Genomic DNA, 18,835 nt, shown 5'->3' on the forward strand with positions numbered 1-18,835 from the left:
AGAATGACGTCCCGGGATTTGCTTGAGAAGCATCTATGGATGCAAGCCAGCATTTTGCTCTCTTTACTACCTGCAGCATCACATTGCAGGCTCATGTTCATCTTGTGGTCAATCATGACCCCCAAATCCCTTTCATCTGTAGTGCTAACCAGCATAGCACTGCCAAGCCTATAAGCATACTGCATGTTTTTCTTCCCAAGGTGGAGGAAAACCTTGCATTTTTTGGTGTTGAACACCATCAGGTTCTCATCCACCCACTTCATGAGCCTGTCAAGATCTGCCTGGATCACCTTCAGGTCCTAGGGTGTAGGTGCTTTACCCCAGAGTTTGGTGTTATCGGCAAACTTGGCCAGTCTGCTTCTGACACCAATGTCCACATCATTGATGAAGATGTTAAATAGTATAGGCCTTAACACAGAGCCCTGAGGGACCCCACTGGTGACCACACACCAAGACGATTGGCTTCCATCAACTACCACCCTCTGGGTCCTACCGCAGAGCCAATTCACCAGCCAGCAGACAGTGGTGAGGTTGAGGCCACAGTTAGCCAGTTTCGCCAAGAGGTGATTATGGGATACCAGATCGAAGGCTTTTTTAAAGTCAAGATATACAACATCAATCTCTTCTCCCTTGTCCAGGTGATAGGTTACTTGGTCATAAAAGGAAATGAGATTGGTCAAGCAAGACCTACCCACAACAAACCTGTGCTGGGTATCCCTTAGGATATTGCCTTCAGCCAGTCTGTTAAGGATGGCCTCTTTGATAATCTTTTCCAAGACTTTTCCCAGGATAGAGGTCAGTTTGATGGGCTTGTAGTTTGCTGGATCTACTTCCCTCCCTTCCTTGAAGATAGATAGGCACAACATTGGCCCTCTTCCAATCTTTGGGCATTTCACCAGAGTGCCAAGAGCTCTCAAAGATCTGTGCCAGGGGCTTAGCTACGATGCTTGCCAGCTCCTGGAGTACCCTTGGATGTAACGCGTCAGGGTTGGCTGACTTCAAGGTATCCACCCTGTCAAGGTCAGCTTCGATGGAGGGCAAGGAATCTCCCTCACCCAGGCCTCCCTGACCCACAGTGGGCAGGGGTGTCCTATGGGACTGGTGAAAAACTGACACAAAGTACCCATTTAGCAAGTTCACTTTCTCCTGGGCATCAGTTGTCAACTGCCCCATCTGGTTTAACAGGGGTCCAATGTTGCCCTTACTTTTCCTCCAGCTCCCCACGTATCTAAAAAGGGACTTTTTATTGTCCTTGATATTTGTAGCTAGCTGGAGTTCCATTGCAGCATTGGCTTTCCTGGTTTGCTCTCTGCAGGTCTGGACCAGAGCAGAGTATTCCTCCTTGGTGGTGGTTCCAGTCCTCCATCCTTTGTAGGTCTGTCTCTTTAGATGCAGGAGGTCCACCAGTTCCCAGGAGAGCCAAGGGGGCTGCTGTGCCCTTTTGCTGCCTTTCCTCTAAGACGGGATAGACTTTGCTTGTGCATCCAGGATTGTTCCCTTGAGGAGCAACCACTTGTCCTGAACTCCCCTCTCCTTTGGGTTGTGGCCCTTTTAGCCTCCTTAGCTTGTCAAAGTCAGCTTTCCTGAAGTTGAGAACTTCTGTATTACTGACTTGCCAGCTTTATGGCAGATGGTGAAGGTGATCAGCTCATGATCACTGTCACCCAGCTTCCCTTTGATCATTAGGTCACTGATTAGGACATCCCTGGTTGCCAGTACAAGGCCGAGCAGTGCTTTACCTCTTGTTGGCCCGTAGACTTCCTGTGTCATAGATTTCATAGACATCAGGGCTGGAAGGGACCTTGGGAGATCGAGTCCAGCCCCCTGCCCAAAGGGCAGGAAGTCAGCTGGGGTCATAGGATCCCAGCAAGATAAGCATCCAATTTACTCTTGAAGGTGTTCAATGTAGGTGCTTGAACCACCTCCGCTGGCAGGCTGTTCCAGACCTTGGGGGCTCGGACAGTAAAGAAATTCTTCCTTATGTCCAGCCTGAAACGGTCTTGCAGGAGTTTGTGACGTTATCCACGCATGAGAAAGCTTTGTGCCCGCTTGGATTTGGCTGAGCACTCCTGTCATGAGATGTCTGGGTAATTAGTCTCCCATGCCAACCATACACTGGGAGCATGAGGCGTCAGCCTATTCCCTAGTGAACTCCTGGTCAAGGTCTTGACCCTGGGTAGGTGGTCTGTAGTAGACTCCCACCATAGTATCCCCTGGGCCATGTTCCCCATGGATTTTAACCCAGAGGATTTCAACTAGTCCACCGTGAGTGCCAATGTTGGCTTGTAGGGCTTTCCTTGACAGAGAGAGCTATGCCCCTGCCCCTTTTGTCCACTCCATCTCTCCTGTACAAGGTATAGCCATCTATACCTGTGGCCCAGTCATGGCTGGAGTCCCACCAGGTCTTCGTTATCCCTATGACATCACAGTTATTTGCATTTAGCAGGAGGACAAGTTCCTCCTGTTTTATTCTCCAAGCTCCTGGCATTTGTGTATAGGCATGCAAGTGTCCCCATGGGGGCCCTTGTCTTGCCTACATTTTGTTCCAGGGCTGGGGTGGGATGCCTTGGCCTGCTGGCTTTGCAAGGGTTGCTCAGTGGGCCAGCTGTGGCAGTAGTCCCCCCATCCCTCAGTGGGCTTAGTTTTAAAGTCTGGTGGAGCAGGTCAGCCAGTCTGGCTGAGAAGAGCCTCCTCCCCAGCAGAGAGAGATGGAGGCCATCTCTTCCCAGCAGCTCGCTGCTTCTCTCTCCAAAGAGTGGGCTGTGGTCATGGAAGCCAATGCCTCCCCGATTTTGACACCAGCGCCACAGTCTTTGGTTGACTACCTGGATCCTCCTCTCCCCCCTCTGCCCATAGCCTGAGACTGCGAGGATCGAAGAAACTACCACCTGCACCCCCAGAGCCTTAAGCCCTGCACCCAAATCCCTGTAGCACCTCATGACCCAGCTGGGAGTGCTCTGAGCCGTGTCATTGGTGCCCACATGGATGAGAATAGGGTAGTGGTCAGTGGGCTGGAAGAGTTTAGGGATCTTCTCCACAATGTCTTAAATTCTGGCTCCCGGGAAGTAGCAAACTTCCTGGGCTAAGGGGTTGGGACAGCAGATTACCCCCTCAGTCCCCCCCCCGTTTTGCATTTGGTCTTGGGGAGAGTGGGGGCGGTAGCTACAGTACCATCTGTGTTGCCTGAGGAAGCTGGAAACTCAGCAGGCTCTGCTGGGGCTGCAAGAGGTTCGTACCTGCTGCAAAGGTCCAGCGGGGCAGAGGCCTTGGTGTGGCAGGCCTTGGGACCCTTGACCACCTTGGTCCTACCCCTGGGCTGGACAGTAAGGGAGGTCCCTGAGTCCTCCCTTGTCCTGGAGGGAGACCGAGGTCTACCCTCCACATCCCGGGGGAGTAGGGCCTGGCAGTAGGAGTCTATCTCCTGCCCACAGTCTCTGATGGCACACAGTCTCTGGATGGTGGCCTGGAGCTCCTCCAGCTGGCACGCCAGAGACCCCAAAAGGGAGCAGACCCCACAAGGGGAGGTGGCCATGCTTCTGGGCCCCAGAGCCTGAAAAAGTGGCAGGCAGCCCCCGCAGCTGAGAGCCAGGGGCTCTGTCTGCCCAGAGCTCGGGACCATGGGCTCCATCTGTGTGATGGTCTCTGAGGTGCCAGGGGAGGGGGCCGCAGACCCTGAGGGGGCCCCCGGGGTGCGGCGTGTGCCCATCCACATCATGCCTCTGGTGTGTTGACTGTGGCTGGGACTGTTTACCCTGGGGAGACTCACAGGCAGGGCCTCGGGCCCTCCTGCTTGCCCTCCTCCACAAACTCCTGTGCTAACTCGCATGCCAGGCCTAGGAGTGTGCCTGTTTGCATGGCCTATTTGCAAGGGCAAGTAAAATGCATTTGGGCAAGTAAAATGCATGTATGTCCTGATCCAACAAAGTATGTAAATACTGGCTTGCTTAAGTCAGAAGGACGTGCTTAATTTTTAAGGTTCTGCTCAAGTGCCTTGCTGAGTCAGGGTCTTTAAAGATGGCCCTACAGCACTGCAGATAGGTCAAGAAATGTCCCCCCTCCTAGACCAGTGTAGCTGTCCTATACCAGCTGCTCCTTGGAGGTACATTGGTGTGCACTGGGATCAGCAGAGGCTATGACTGGAGCCTGGCACACTCCACAAGTCTTTATAGCTTGCACTAAAATCTGAACGACTTCATTTCCCAGGTAGATCCAACAGAAATGTTGTGTACCTGGTGATCCAACCCCTGGAGTTTGACCACTTGATGTGCCAAGCCAAAGGGTCTTCTCCCTATAATCTTGCTTTTCATTTTATCAGTTTGTTCACTATATATAATTTGTGTAGGTATAAAAGGGAGGGAGAAATGAACAGACAAGAGAAGGTTGATGAAGAAGACTGAGATTTCCTGTTTTCTGGTCATAAGGTTTTAAACACAACTTAGTTCATTTTTTACCCACTGAAAAATATAGAAACTTCTTGATAGCATCTCTGAGTCTGTCTTATTCTAATATACCTGTCTGAAGAGAAGTATATGGAACAGGACTCTTGGAGTCTATCAAACTTGGTATTGTATTCTTACTTTAGATGCCCATTTATGGAAATAGTAGGGTAATAATTTTCAGTAAAGAAGTTACTCTCCTCCTATTCACAGGATTCCTATGAGTGGATGGTTAAGCACACAGCTCTGTCAGTGCTGTGGTATTAGCAACCCTGAAAATGACTGGCTCGTCTCCCTTTCAAAGCTTCTAATAGTCTGATTTCTGCCACGGTTTAGCTCAGTGTGTTTCTTCTTCATAAACTATGCAACTTATTCCTTCACTATCTCTATTCTGAACAGGTCTTTTTTAGGAGCATGACAATCAATGCAGTGAGAGGATTTCCGATGAGCGCAGCCATGTTTCTTGGATATGAACTTTCACTCAAAACAATAAGAGGAGTCCAAGCTGACATCAATCCTTGACATCCAGGTCAGCTTCATGAGGACCTTCCAACACTATTAACATCAGAAAATGGAACTTCCTGTAGAAGTTATGGTTGGTGTAAAACTTCTGAGAAGCAAAATAACTATTAAAGGACCCAAATATGAATATTTAGAATCCTGTCTTTGAAAATCGAGGCCAGGGTGACTTGGTGAAAGTCACAATAGATCTCAAAAATACTTTGCTCCCTCTTTCATTCTAGGGTGCAGACAGAAGTTAGGTTGTTCACATAATCACCCCCCGAAAGTACTTTACAGCCATGCCATGACATGTGCATGGCTGCAGAGTTCTTTTTAAAGTGGCCAAATGCACAACAAATTAGCCCTCATCAAATGAGAGATCAAATGAAGGAGGCCCACTTCAGAGGATATTAGGGAGTTTGTCTTCCCTAAGTTGATTTGCCACACAATCAGGGCTGGACTCTGGACTGATGCAACACAGCCCTGCCCCCAGGGGTTGTCAGCAGGAAGGGAGGGTGGAGGGAGAAGTGAGCTACCAGCTAGGGTATGCCCTTCCTGAGCTGGGGGGGAGGGATCAGAACCTCCTGCCTCATGGCCCCCCTCCTAACCCTCCCTTCAGCTCAGGTGGGGCAAACCCCAGTGGGCAGCTTGTTTCCCTCCCCCATCCTTTCCTGCTGACAGCCCTGGAGCTGAGGTGGGGAGACGGGGCTGGGAGACAGGGGTTGCTTCTTGGCTGCAGTAAAGTTCAATTCCACCCCCCGCCAACCCAACAGGTGAACATCTGTTGGGTTGGGGGGGAGGATACTGTAAGTCATGGTGCTTTATGTAAAGTGCCATGAGTTAGAGCAGGGACCTGTGTGTCTGTCAGTACCTACAGAGTCTGATTAGTGTGAATCAGAAAGGGAAACTTGATGAGAAAAAATGCCTGCCCTGTTCTTACGCAACGTAAAGAATGACGCTCATTAAAATCCCCATTCATTGACCCTTACTCACCTCCATCAATCTCAGAGCTACAAGACTGAAGTCTAGTAAAGTATCTTAATTATCGCATCAATTTCACTCTTCTCTTCCTAAATAGAGGATCACTGCCAAAGAGCAATACTAAGAGTGTATTTGGGGAAGCAAAAATTCCAGGCCTGTTCTGCTGGGGTGTGTGTGTGTGTGTGTGTGTGTGTGTGTGTGTGTGTGTGTGTGTGGTCTATTATAAATCTTTCTTTTTTTGTTTTAAAAGTGTCATCAAGAAGACCAGACCAGTGTCTTCCTTCCCTGAGCTAAATCAACGGTGTGGAACTGATGAGAGCCTCACTGGTGCTGGCATATACGATATGCTCTGAAGAGCCCCATCAACATAGTTTTCTCTCCTTTTTGTGGACCTAGTCAATGAAGAGTGAGCTACAAATCTGCACCAGCTAAATCCAAATCCAAAGAACATTCTGTTCCTGAAATCTTTCTCTCTGAAGTCCTAAAGAACCTTAACAATTAATACTGTTATCTGGTTGTGATATAGCCTTCTGCCAGTAATATGTGTTGCCAGTGAGCCAATGGTGAAACATATTTCCCCCGACAGCATAAGTAGTCATCTGTTCCCAAAGGCTAGCAGCTGGTAACACTAGACTTAATTTTGTGTCCTTTCTATACATCATGCTCTTGACACATCATCTCCAAGAATGTAGGGCTTCTCTTTTTGTCAACAAAGATGTTTCACCTCCTTAGGTATCAAAGGAAAAATAGCTTATATCCTGTAGTTCTGCATTCCTTCCAAATCATACTTTGGATCCCAGGGACAAAAGAATTGGTGATCTATGCTTGTCTTTTGAGAACATTGTACTATATCACACCATTGCCAGAAGAGTTTGATGTGATTTCCTACAGTCTTTTCTCAAGAAAAGATTTGGAGGGCTTCAGTAACATTAGGAGGGCACAGACTGAGGGAAGTTCAGTAGGAAAGCTACGGGATGCTTACTACTGTCTCTGATTTGCTAGTGCTATTAGTCCTCGTCTTTCATGAGCACCACATTTGATACACTTTGTTCTCTGCTTTCCCAAAATTTACCTAACTTTCTTTATAGACTTCTTTTACTCTACCTCACCATACACACTGGTAGGCCATGCAAACAAATGCCAACTCCTGCAGAACTTTCATTGCTTTTGATGGAGGCTCTGGTTGAGTAGGGGCTATAGGATGAGGTCCAAAATATTTTCTCTAAAGCACTGGCCTGGCTTCAGACCTGCTGCCAGCAGGGCTAATCCCATTTACAGCAACAGGTGTCAGCATGAGATCTTAATTTGCTCTTCTGTGTCCATAGCCTCCTGTCAAGGCCTTGTGTCTTTACACTGCTGTGTCTAACTTGTAAAAATCTTCATGATGTCTTTCCTAAGGGGCAAGTTTCTGATGCAGAAAATAGAGTAGCCATGGCTGACAAATGCAAGGCTTTTGATGGTACCCATAGGTAGCAAGAGTGAAGTTGTGGGACCAAGACAGAGCGAGCAAAGGGACAGCGTGTTCTGCAAGAAGAGTTGGGAATGTCGCTGCAATATGTAAGGTGCACAGTTTGCTCAGTCCCATCTTTAAGTTTCTCCTGTGGGAACATATAGAAAGAAAAGTAGCAACTGTAACTCAGAGCGCTGAGGGAATTAGCAGAGGTGATTGCGGGACCCCTGACACAGCTTTACGACCACTCGTGCTGCTCTGGCCAGGTGCCAGAAGACTGGAAAAGGGCCAATGTGGTCCCCATTTTCAAAAAAGGGAGGAAGGAGGACCCAGGAAACTACAGGCCCATTAGTCTTACCTCAGTCCTGGGGAAGCTCTTTGAGAAAATTATCCAGGTGCACATCTGCGAGGGGCAAGCAGGGGAGGGGTTGCCCCTAAGCATACAACATGAGTTCATTAGAGGCAGGTCCTGTCAGACCAACCTGGTGGCCTTCTATGACCAGGTCACAAAATCCTTGGACGCAGGTGTCGTGGTGGACGTAGTCCTTCTGGACTTTAGGAAGGCCTTCGACACTGTCCCTCACCCAATTCTCATTAAAAAATTAGGAGATTGTGGTGTTGATGCCTACACAGTGAGATGGGTTGCCAATTGGCTGGAGGGCCACACCCAGAGAGTAGTGGTGGATGGGTCATTTTCTACCTGGAGGGATGTGGACAGTGGGGTACCCCAGGGCTCGGTCCTTGGGCCCCCACTGTTCAGCATCTTCATCAGCGACTTGGACGAGGGGGTGAAAAGCACCTTGTTCAAATTCACAGATGACACTAAGATATGGGGCGAAGTGGGCACGCTACAAGCGAGGGACAGGCTGCAATCTGATCTGGACAGGTTACAGGGGTGGGCGGATGAGAATAAGACGGGATTCAATACTGACAAGTGCAAGGTACTGCACCTAGGGGGAGAGAATCAGCAGCATACCTACAGGCTGGGGACTCCCCTGTCATCAGCACAGAGGCAGAAAAGGATCCTGGAGTCATTATAGACTCCAAGATGGACATGGGCTGTCAATGTGGGGATGCAGTCAGGAAGGCTAACTGCACCTTATCATGCATCCACAGATGCATCATGAGCAGGTCCAAGGAGGTGATCCTCCCCCTCTATATGACGTTGGTCAGGCTGCAGTTGGAGTATTGCATCCAGTTCTGGTTGCCTTCAGGAGGGATGTGGACAACATCCAGAGGGTCCAGAGGAGGGCCACTTGCATGATCGGGGGCAACAGGACAGGCCCTACGAGGAGAGGCGACGGGACCTGAACCTGTTCAGTCTCCACAAGGGAAGGCTAAGAGGGGATCTGGTGGCCATCTATAAACTGGCCAAGGGAGACCAGCAGGCAATGGGAGAGTCCCTGTTCCCCCGAGCACTACCGGGAGTAACAAGGAATAACAGCCATAAGTTGACGGAGAGTACACTCAGGCTGGATATCAGGAGGCACTACTTCACAGTCAGGGTGGCTAGGATCTGGAACCAACTTCCAAGAGAAGTGGTGCTTACTCCTACCCTGGGGTTCTTCAAAAGGAGGCTAGATGGACACCTTGCCGGGATCATTTGACCCCAGCATTCTTTCCTACCCATGGCAGGGGGTTGGACTTGATGATCTGCTCAGGTCCCTTCCAACTCTACCAACTATGAAACTACAAGCGTTTCTTCCATAAGATGTTCTCCAGGCAGTGTGGGAAGGGAGTAGAGTAGCAGCCAGGAGACTGCTCCATTCTCCTCCATGGAACGAACCGGAAGGAAGAAATAGGGAGGTGACGTTTCCCTTCCTCTAATACTGAAGGGTAGTGCCTGGGTGCAGGATCAGAAGCTTCCCCCAAAAAACAGAAAGCAGTTCTTAGAAACATAGATTTGAGGAGGCTTCCTCTATCACAGGAGTCTGGATTAGATCTCTTCTTGAATGGAAACGGGACCAAGAGACTTTTTCTATCACGGGACCTAAGGAGCCATAGGAGCAAGGCCTATGGCTTCCTCAGTCTCAGAACCTGAGAAGTTGCAAAATTAGGCTGATAGCATGGGTAACAGATTCATAAGGTCTTCTGGGTGTGGTGTTTACTGCTCCTGATAATAACAAGTAATCACTTTTCCAAAAATGAATGACAAGAATGCATGTACCCTCTCAGCACAAGTACTTAGGTTTATTGGTTACTATTAGAAAGTCATTCTCCACATTTATTGCACACAACTTTTTCTTTTCTAAGTATATATCACATGACCCCAGCTAGAATTGGGGATATTATTTCTTCAGTGCTAAAAAGCTTATATGTAACTTATCTGCCTATTTTATGTAAAATAATTTAAAATAGAATGGCATGTGAGGGTTTGCAATGGCCTGTGGGTGGTTCTTCCCTGCAGGACATCTCTGCCTTTTAGTCAACCAGACTTCAGTGTTAACAAGGGTCTGGATCTTGCACCATTGAAGTCCAATGGGAGCTTTGCAGTTGACTTCACAGAGCAAAGAACATGTTTCTCACTGTCACTACATATGAACATGCTCATTTCCTCCAGAGGAAGTATTTTTTCACCATCAGTCTGGTTAAGCATCCATGTGGTTGAGGCCACTTTCACTCAAGGATCCCAATAAAACTTTCACATTACTTACAGGACCTCTTCTTCTCTTTTTGTTGCTGTCCTACAAGATTTCTCTTTTGTCTCCTTTACTTCACTCCTTAGAATTCAATATTGTAGTAATGTCACTGGCCGTTGGTAGACATGCTCATCATTTTCAAAACCATGTTAACTGATTCACATCACACAGTTCAAATTAAATTTCAACTCGAATTAAGGGTTGACAGATGATCATTGACCCATCAGCCCCTTAACAGGCCCAACTCACAGTCTCTGTGCGTAGGCTTATGTACTCAGCATTGTAGTTGGAAATAATTAGGAGGCAATAATAAGCCTTTTAAAGCACTGCTACATTGTTGCAAACCTACTGACAATTACCTAAACTGCTGTTCAAGAAGCAGTGACGGGTTCAATTGGCCTGAATGTTGATGACCATCTCAGCGAATGTGTTGTGGGCATGGGGGGAGGGGGCTGGCCCTCTTCACAGACCAGTAGCCCACGCACTTGGGCAGGGCTGGCGGGCTTCCTTAGTCAGGATAATGATATTTAATCATGGTGAGGTGGTATTGGCACATTTGTCTTTGTAAAGGTGTTACTTCATTCCTGGTAGCTTCTGTTGTGTTGCAAAAACCCAATTTAGTTTTCCTTGCAAGGATTGATATTTGCAATGCTTATCTGCCAAGTTCCTAAGGACTGTTTTTCCTAAATGCAACGCTGTATATACATGTTAATACAGTTTAAATTGCCTAGTTCAGACTGCCCTAGCCTGCGGTAACTTTAATCCTCATTCAGTGATCATTAGTTAATTTGGACTACAGGCATCCATCTGCATATAATGATGGCTGTAGTCCAGATTAAACCTCAAAACAATGTAACATCTATAAACAACCGCGATGACCAAACAGGGCTAGATGTGGTTGCCACCCAGTGCTGCTCTAGGATTGGATGCAGAAGACCAGCCCCTGTTTGAGAAACACTGGCCTAAATATTAACCCAACATTGAAAGCAGCAGGAGTGCACAGAAGACTGTCCTGTATTAACATTTATGCACAAGCTTACACATTAACAAGCTCTGACACTGTCAGTAAACTGCATTTTGGAAAGCAAAGCCTAAACAGGCTCTTTCTTTAACTATTTTTAGGGCAATCTTTTCATGGGGATAACAAAAATGCCATGAAAAGGAAAACACTAAGAACAAACCAAACAAAAAAATCCACTTGCTTAGATATAATCTAAGAAAAAATTGACACGATAAATGTGTGTAAAATGGTACATGGCAATATGCAGATAACTTGTTCACTCCAGTAGAGTGGCTGCACATCTACGGATGTGGGTTTTCTGTGAAAATGCAAATAGTTGCATTAAGAGTAGTAACCAGCAGGGGGCACTGTTGTAAAGAGCTTTGCAATGACAGAAGTCAGAAATAATACAATACTCCCTGACATCTGCAGCGCTATTACCTCTGTCCGTAATGCTTAGGAGTTTATCTTAATGCATGATGAGAACCTGAGGCTGCCTGGCTCCCTTCCACAGGATGATCTATCCCACTCCCAAGGTTCTCCCACGGATACCCTGCTACTGGATGAGGGGGATGTTGAATGAATGAGTGAATGAGGAATTGGGCCATGTTTTAGTGAGGGTTACACTCCTGGAATCAGCCATGCTGGAGGAAAGGGGCCTTTTAAAGCCTGATGGGTTGTCTCCTCCAGGACGGGTGAAATAATAAGTCTTTAGTCACACATGCATGGGTAAGTAAATGGATCATTAATTAAGTAATGAAACAATCTCCAAACTCAAATGGTGGAGGTTGTTTAGCCTAGGACACTGCTTCACTGAGATGCATCGGGGATATTGTAAGGTAAAATTTTGATCCTAAGAAGCATTTAAGCATGTACTTAGTTTTATGCCTAGATAGTTCTGTTTGCCTGAATCTGAGCCTCTGGGGGGATAGCTTGAAGGACCTTGAAACAGAACCTCGCTATAGGTTATTGTTGTATTACAACGCTCTAAAGTTGCTCAATGATGAGCCTTCAAAAACCTATATTCTTATGACACTTTTTTTCCACACTGCATGTGTATGTACTGGCTGGAAGGGAACCATGGGATTCCCATTTTTATTGGTGTGTGCTACTGGGAGTAATTCGAGTAAGTCTGAGATGGATCTTACTGTGCTTGCTTGGATAAAACTCCCATGTATGTGGACGTCTGCAGAAATGGTTCATCAAGTGTAAAGGCATATTAATGCTGAGAGGTAAGGAGGAGAGGAATTCTGATAATAGGAGAGAAAAGAGGTGAGACACAATGTAAAAAGGTGAAAGCACTGGCCACAGGGTGGCACCATAGCCTACAGAAACAAAGAGGAAAAGACGACTTACTGCTATCCAAGGAAACATGGTAATGTTGGAGACAGTTGTCAAGAATATACTTCACATTTTAGTTCACTTGGAACTCCGCCATCCTTCATTCAGCACTCCATCCAGGTTTGCATAAAACTCAGCACTAATTTGCCTGAGACATACTTGTTCTTAGCCATACAGCTGCAGACACAAGATTAATATTTTGACTCACTTCATTTGAGTACATCATAAAACCACAAAGAAGGCAGGGATGTATAAAGACAGTCTTGTGCATGCTTGCTGCTCAGACTCTGGGGGAGGAGGGAACCCTTGCCTACCACGCAGAAGGTCAGGTATTGATTTCCAGCTGGTTCAGTCATGCTGTGATGGTCTTGATACAAAAGTTAGGAAGTGGCTTTCCATGATCTGGTTGCACGGACTAGACTAGGTAATAACAAGCATCCCCCCCGGCCTTAAAATCTAGGCAAACAAAGAGGATGCAAATACATTTTTTTCATTGTTTAAGTTAACAACCTCTTATAGAAGCGGGACATTGCCTGCTGTGGTTCCCCTGCTTTACCTGGGGCAGGTTAGGCTGTTGTGTTGCATCAGGTTTGACACTTTTTAATAAGATTTTAGATTTCTAATGTTATTAGATTGGTTTCTACAGGGATGACCCTGCCTCAGGCAGGGGGTTGGACTATATGACCTCAGAGGATCCCTTCCAGCCCTACATTTTTATACTTCCTATGATTTCTATTAGTATTAGAGTAGTATGTTTGGAAAAAGCATTATCAATGCTTTCTCTCTTTTTTATTTGGTTCCAGCTACAGCATTCTAGCGCTGCATTGCTTGCAGTTGTATAAGCAGCGAAATGTGTGTCAGCACTGAGAAAATGGCGTTGTCGTCCTTTTCATAGTTTCATAGTTGGTAGGGTCGGACGGGACCTGAGCAGATCATCAAGTCCGACCCCCTGCCATGGCAGGAAAGAGTACTGGAATGACCCTGGCCACGTGATTTTGTCTAGCCTCCTTTTTCAAGACCCAAGGGAAGTGGGGCTCACCCCTAACCTGGGGAAGGTGGTTCCAGATCCTAGCTGCCCTGATTGTGAAGTAGTGCCTAGCCTGAATCTAATCTCAGTCAATTTTATGGCCATTATTCCTCGTTACTCCCAGTGGTGCTTGGAGGAACAGGGATTCTCCCACTGCCTGCTGGTCCCCCGTGGCAAGTTTTATAGGCGGCCACCAGATCCCCTCGCAGCCTTCTTTTCTGGAGGCTGAACAGGTTCAGGTCCCATAGCCTCTCCTCATAGGGCCTACCCCACTGCCCCTTGATCATGCGAGTGGCCTCCTCTGGTCCCTCTCGATGCAGTCCACATCCCTCCTGAAGTGCGGCGCCCAGAAATGGACGCAGTACTCCAGCTGTGGCCTTACCGGTGCCACATAGAGGGGAAGGATCACCTCCTTGGACCTGCTCGTGATGCATCTATGGATGCATGACAAGGTGCAGTTGGCCTTCCTGACTGCATCCCCACACTGCCGGCCCACGTTCATCTTGGAATCAATAGTGACTCTAAGATCCTTTTTTGCCTCTGTGCTGACGAGAAGGGAGTTCCCCAGTCTGTAGGTATGCTGCAGGTTCTTCCTCCACAGGTGCAGCACCTTGCACTTGTCAGTATTGAAACCCATCCTATCCTCATCTGCCCACCCCTGTAACCTGTCCAGATCTAGTTGTAGCCTGTCCCTCCCTTCTAGTATGCCCACCTCTCCCCACATCATAGTGTCTACTAACTTGAACAAGGTGCTTTTCACCCCCTCATCCAAGTCACTGATGAAGATGTTGAACAGTGTGGGCCCAAGGACCAAGCCCTGGGGGACCTCACTGCCCACATCCCTCCAAGCTGAAAATGACCTGTCCACCACTACTCTCTGGGTGCAGCCAATTGGCGACCCATCTGACTGTGTAGACGTCAACATCACAGTTGCCTAATTTTTTAATGAGGATGGGGTGAGACACGGTGTCAAAGGCCTTCCAAAAGTACAGAAAGACTACGTCCACTGCAACACCTGCGTCCAAGGCTTTTGTTACCTGATTGCAGAAGGCAACTAGGTTGGCCTGACAAGACCTGCCTCTAATGAACCCATGTTGGTTGCCCCTAAGCATAATCTCCCCTGCTGCTCCCTTGCAGATGTGCTCCTGGATAATTTTCTCAAAGAGCTTCCCCAGGACCGAGGTAAGACTAACAGGCCTATAGTTTTTTGAAAATGGGGACCACATTGGCCCTTTCCCAGTCCTCTGGCACGTTGCCAGAGCACCACGAATGCTCGTAAAGCTGTGCCGGTGGTCCCGCAATGACCTCTGCCAATTCCTTCAGCACTCTGGGGAGGAGATCATCAGGACCTGCTGATTTGAACACATCTAGTCCCTCCAAAAGTTCCCAGACTAGGTCCTCGCTGACCATGGGCCTGGCTGCGCCTCCCCTGGGTCTGTCCGGAATCCCAGTGCGGGGGATGTCCCTATCCCTGCTCAGAAAAAGGGAAGCAAAGAATCTGTTAAACAGATTAGCTTTGTTGTCTGGTGCTACCACCAGATTACCAAGTATGTTCTGCAGAAGCCCCATTTTACTTGGTATCTTTTTACCCCCTATATATTTAAAAAAAGGACTTGTTATCTTTGATCCAGGTCGCTAGTCCTAGTTCCATCTCTTCCATGTGTTTTGAACTAAAACACACAGATGTTTTAGTTCCAGAGTGTACCACCTCCAATTCCTGCACGCTGACACGCAGTTTGCCACTTATACAACTGCACGTGGTGCAGTGCAGTTCACATCAACTGCAGGCAGAGCAGACTCCATTAATCAAGTCTGCTCTGAAGTAGTGAATGTCTGGCGCGTTGAGGGACAAAAAGGTGTATGTATAAACGCCCATAATTGTGTACTTCTCAATCATTTTCAAAATGGACAGGATCACCGTGCCTCAAATCTATACCAATGGGGCCTTCACAGTGACAACCAATGCCCTTGTGGACAGGTTCAAACCATGTCCCACACTGTTGGTTTGTGTCTATTTACAATGCTACCTGGTGGCCTTCAAGCTCTTCACACTGGTGATGACATCACTTTTGAGTTAGCTGAAACTGCATACGCTAACTAAATAAAACTTGCCACTATCTCAGGAATTCAAATGGAAAAGTCAAATATACTCAATAGTAATCACTATGCTGAAGGAAAGATGTGCAGAAATACCCAAGGAGGTATATTACTGTGAACTCTAACAACATACTTATTGTCTTGGATGTACCTCTCATCACTGCTGCTGCGTAATAGTATTGTTCTTGTTCTTATAACACTTGAGAGCTACCAGAAGTATTTTTCTTTTATGAGAGCATCATTAAAGAGATGCTTCCTCATTTGAATATTTGGAATGCATTATTCTGGAGACATGCAAAACTATACTGGAGGTGGATCTACGTTGCCAGTTGAGGGTGTGGTCTGGGATAGAGACAGTCTCCCTAGGGAATGAGTCTTCTCAGAGGTAGACACTCCCTTTGGCTCATTCACTAAAACTCACTTAGCTGGAAGCAGCATAGACACAGTCTAAGTGAACAAACCCATAGAGCTCCATGCTGCAGGACTAGCCTGCTTTTACTTTCCAAGCTAGCTCACTCCAGTTATCTCTACACTATGTCTAGACCCACAGACTAATATGAAACTTAATAACTGACATAACCCCTAATGGTTCATGCTAAAACAGTAACCGGCAGCTTTGGGCAACCCCAATTTGGGGCTTGTCTTCATTGCAAGTGACAGTATGATCATGCACATGCAGATATATTCACACCACCTTTAACTAGCCAGTGAGGTTGCAGTGGCACTCGCTTCAGTTTGGGCCATGTAATCCTGAAGTTATGTACTTAGATCTCTGGAGTCTGTCACAGCTGTTGGTATGCGCAGAAGCAAATTGTGGGTTTCCAGGGCTGTATATCTCCTACCTGAATTTCTCTCACTCTTTGTGCACTGGGGTTTGTAAGCAATCATGTCTCCCTCTCTTCAGAGATCAGGATACAGTTCTTTTTTTCCATACTGTGAGTGAAATTTTATTTCCCCCCACTTTCTGTGAAAAATCTTCATTGTGTATATGGTAAGCAGCACATTGTTGTGCTGGATATTTTTCTAACGTTTCCCAGATCTGAGGTTGGAACAGGTAAAGAGTTGAACTATGAAGGTCTGTTTACACATGAAGACTATGTGCCCCACCAGAGTACAGGCCAAAATAAACTATTCATACCACACACATTTAGAGTGTGAAGAGAGTAGGAATTTTGCTACTGTGTTCAACCAATGATAGATCTGAGAGGCAATGTCCACATAGTGCGAAAGGTAAGTCCTAGGTTGCAATGCTTGAGAGCCTAAGCCCTTGGAATACTGGGTCTTGTAAACCAATAGGTTGGACACCAACAGGTTCCTCCACTTAGCTGCCCTTCTCACCAGCCATGTCTTGTTCTTACTCAATATGCAGGAGGTTCCTAGTTGTTACAGGGGCTCCACACGTGTTCTGCAGGTGCCTTTGCTATGGGGCTCCACCTCCCCTTTCTTCCCATCCACAAGCCAGCTGGCTGTTATGCTTGTATCCATTCTCAGCCCACAGGGTGAGGTACCCATGACTCTTACATCGAAGCTTGGCTCTGGGGACAGCCATCGGGTTGAGGTATTGTGGGCTTGTGTCTACAGCTCAAGGTAGTCTCTTACACATGAAAAAAATTAACAAATAAATGAGCAGCAGTCTGCATAACTTCAAATCAATTTGTGCCTTAATACTAGGCCTAATAAGTCAATTATCGTGATTAATCCTGGCTGTAATACATTAACATGATCACTCAGTCCAATTATCCTCTCCTGTAGTCTCTTCAATAACTTAGTTAATACATCATTTGAGCTCGTCCTTCTCTCATTAATTAAAAAAAATGCTTGTTTTTCCAGTCTGCTCCTCTAAACACTCGTTCATATAAGAAATAAAAGGTTGGTTGTGCCACTCGCACACTATAATCTCATACCCAGTGTGCCTATGGCTATGGAGAGAAGGTCAAGTTCCCCATTTGCTGCTCAGCTCTGGGAGGGGAGGGGACATTCCCCAACCTCTGCTTCTCCTGCCACTTCTCTGGGGTTCTGGGCACCTAGCATTGAGTGCTCCTCTGAGCTCTCAGACCATGGAGCTGCTTCCCTTGTCAGCACAGGAGATCCTAACCAGGCTTTCACCATGGTGTGCCACCTCCATGGAGCATCATCTCCTCCTCCTGCCAGCACCGGATGTCTGGATATGCCGGCTGCTCCTGTGTACCCACCTATGTTTAGTGAGCAAGAGCTTACAAATTGGGGCTACTGCTGCACCTGCCACTCTGCTGCTAATGTCCCTGCAGGCGTGTGGGGAACACCTCCAGCTTTTACTGGGCTTTGCCATTTTTTCCCAGTGCACAGAAAGAGCTTTCTCAGGGTTCCCATCTTCAGGTTTCTTCGGGAACTTTGTCCCCTGCTCCCACATAATGTAATCAATCACTGCAGTTTTCAAAGTCAATCCTCATAAACTGTGCTAATAAAATGTCATAGAATGAGAAGCCTGCAGATGAATAGGCCTATTAGTGTCTTGCAGAAAGATGGAATTGCTTTTATGGAAACACTGTATTTTAACATGACTGCTATCCAGGAAGGTGCAAAAATAAATTTAAATAAAAGCCACTTCATTGCAGGGGGCATATTAAGACCCCATGAGAAGACATCTTTTCTGAAGATAATATAATCTTGTTCTTGGGGTACAGAGAAAATAAACCATGGATGAACCATCCTGTGCAGTAACTTCCTTCTGAAAAAAGTCATTGCCATAGGTGGGATAAGCTCATTGCAAGAAATAAATTGGAGTAAGGCTGAAAACAGATACTGTATTTGTCCTGACAGAAACCACTTTAAACCCAAGTCAAAGTGAAGTCATTCAGACACCCATGTCTGTTGCCCTGGCACAAACCCGGAAAAGGTTCATGGGATAAGAAATGCTAACAGCTTGTCCTGGGATATTGCAAAATGCATATGAATGGTTGTCTCATACCTGCATCATGTAATTGATGGCAGAAAAGGGGCAGCACATTCAGCCTCTCACTAAACCCTGGTTGGAAGGGGGATACTTGTATGAGCCAGTCCTGGGATTTTTCTGAGACAAATTGTCACTTGTCCCTAACTTAAGGCCAGGTACCGACGTTACACTTCTACCAGTACAAATGATCAGAAACTGGTCTATACCTGGAACAGAAGTTCAGTACACGTAGACTGGTTTAAAAATGGCAGAACCTGGCATAAGATTTGCACCTCCCTACCAAAGGTTGAATGCGTGTTCTGTTCGCTACTGATCTAAAGTACGCCTCTTACAGAAAACCATGTAACTTGGATCAATTTTGCCTCGGGCTTTTGGAATATCTGTACCTAGCCTAAGTGAATTTCCTAAATGAAAGCAGCGCAATCTGGTGT

The 18,835-nt window shown here is 46.8% G+C and overlaps 1 protein-coding gene across 4 annotated transcripts in view; it reads left to right on the forward strand.

Annotated features, from left to right (window-relative positions):
* The window catches only part of SLC25A48 (solute carrier family 25 member 48), a 32,901-nt gene extending 25,361 nt beyond the window's left edge, over positions 1-7,540 (forward strand). For all 4 annotated transcript variants that reach the window (XM_019535116.1, XM_019535120.1, XM_019535119.1 and 1 more), the window contains 2 exons: positions 4,836-4,965; positions 6,169-7,540. In XM_019535116.1, the coding sequence (XP_019390661.1) occupies positions 4,836-4,958 (123 nt within the window). In that variant the 3' untranslated portion in view covers positions 4,959-4,965; positions 6,169-7,540. The remainder of the gene's footprint in view (positions 1-4,835; positions 4,966-6,168) is intronic.
* Positions 7,541-18,835: the final 11,295 nt, after the last annotated feature.

Source organism: Crocodylus porosus, unplaced genomic scaffold, assembly GCF_001723895.1.
Source record: "Crocodylus porosus isolate Cpor-Errol unplaced genomic scaffold, CroPor_comp1, whole genome shotgun sequence".
NCBI lineage: Eukaryota > Metazoa > Chordata > Crocodylia > Crocodylidae > Crocodylus > Crocodylus porosus.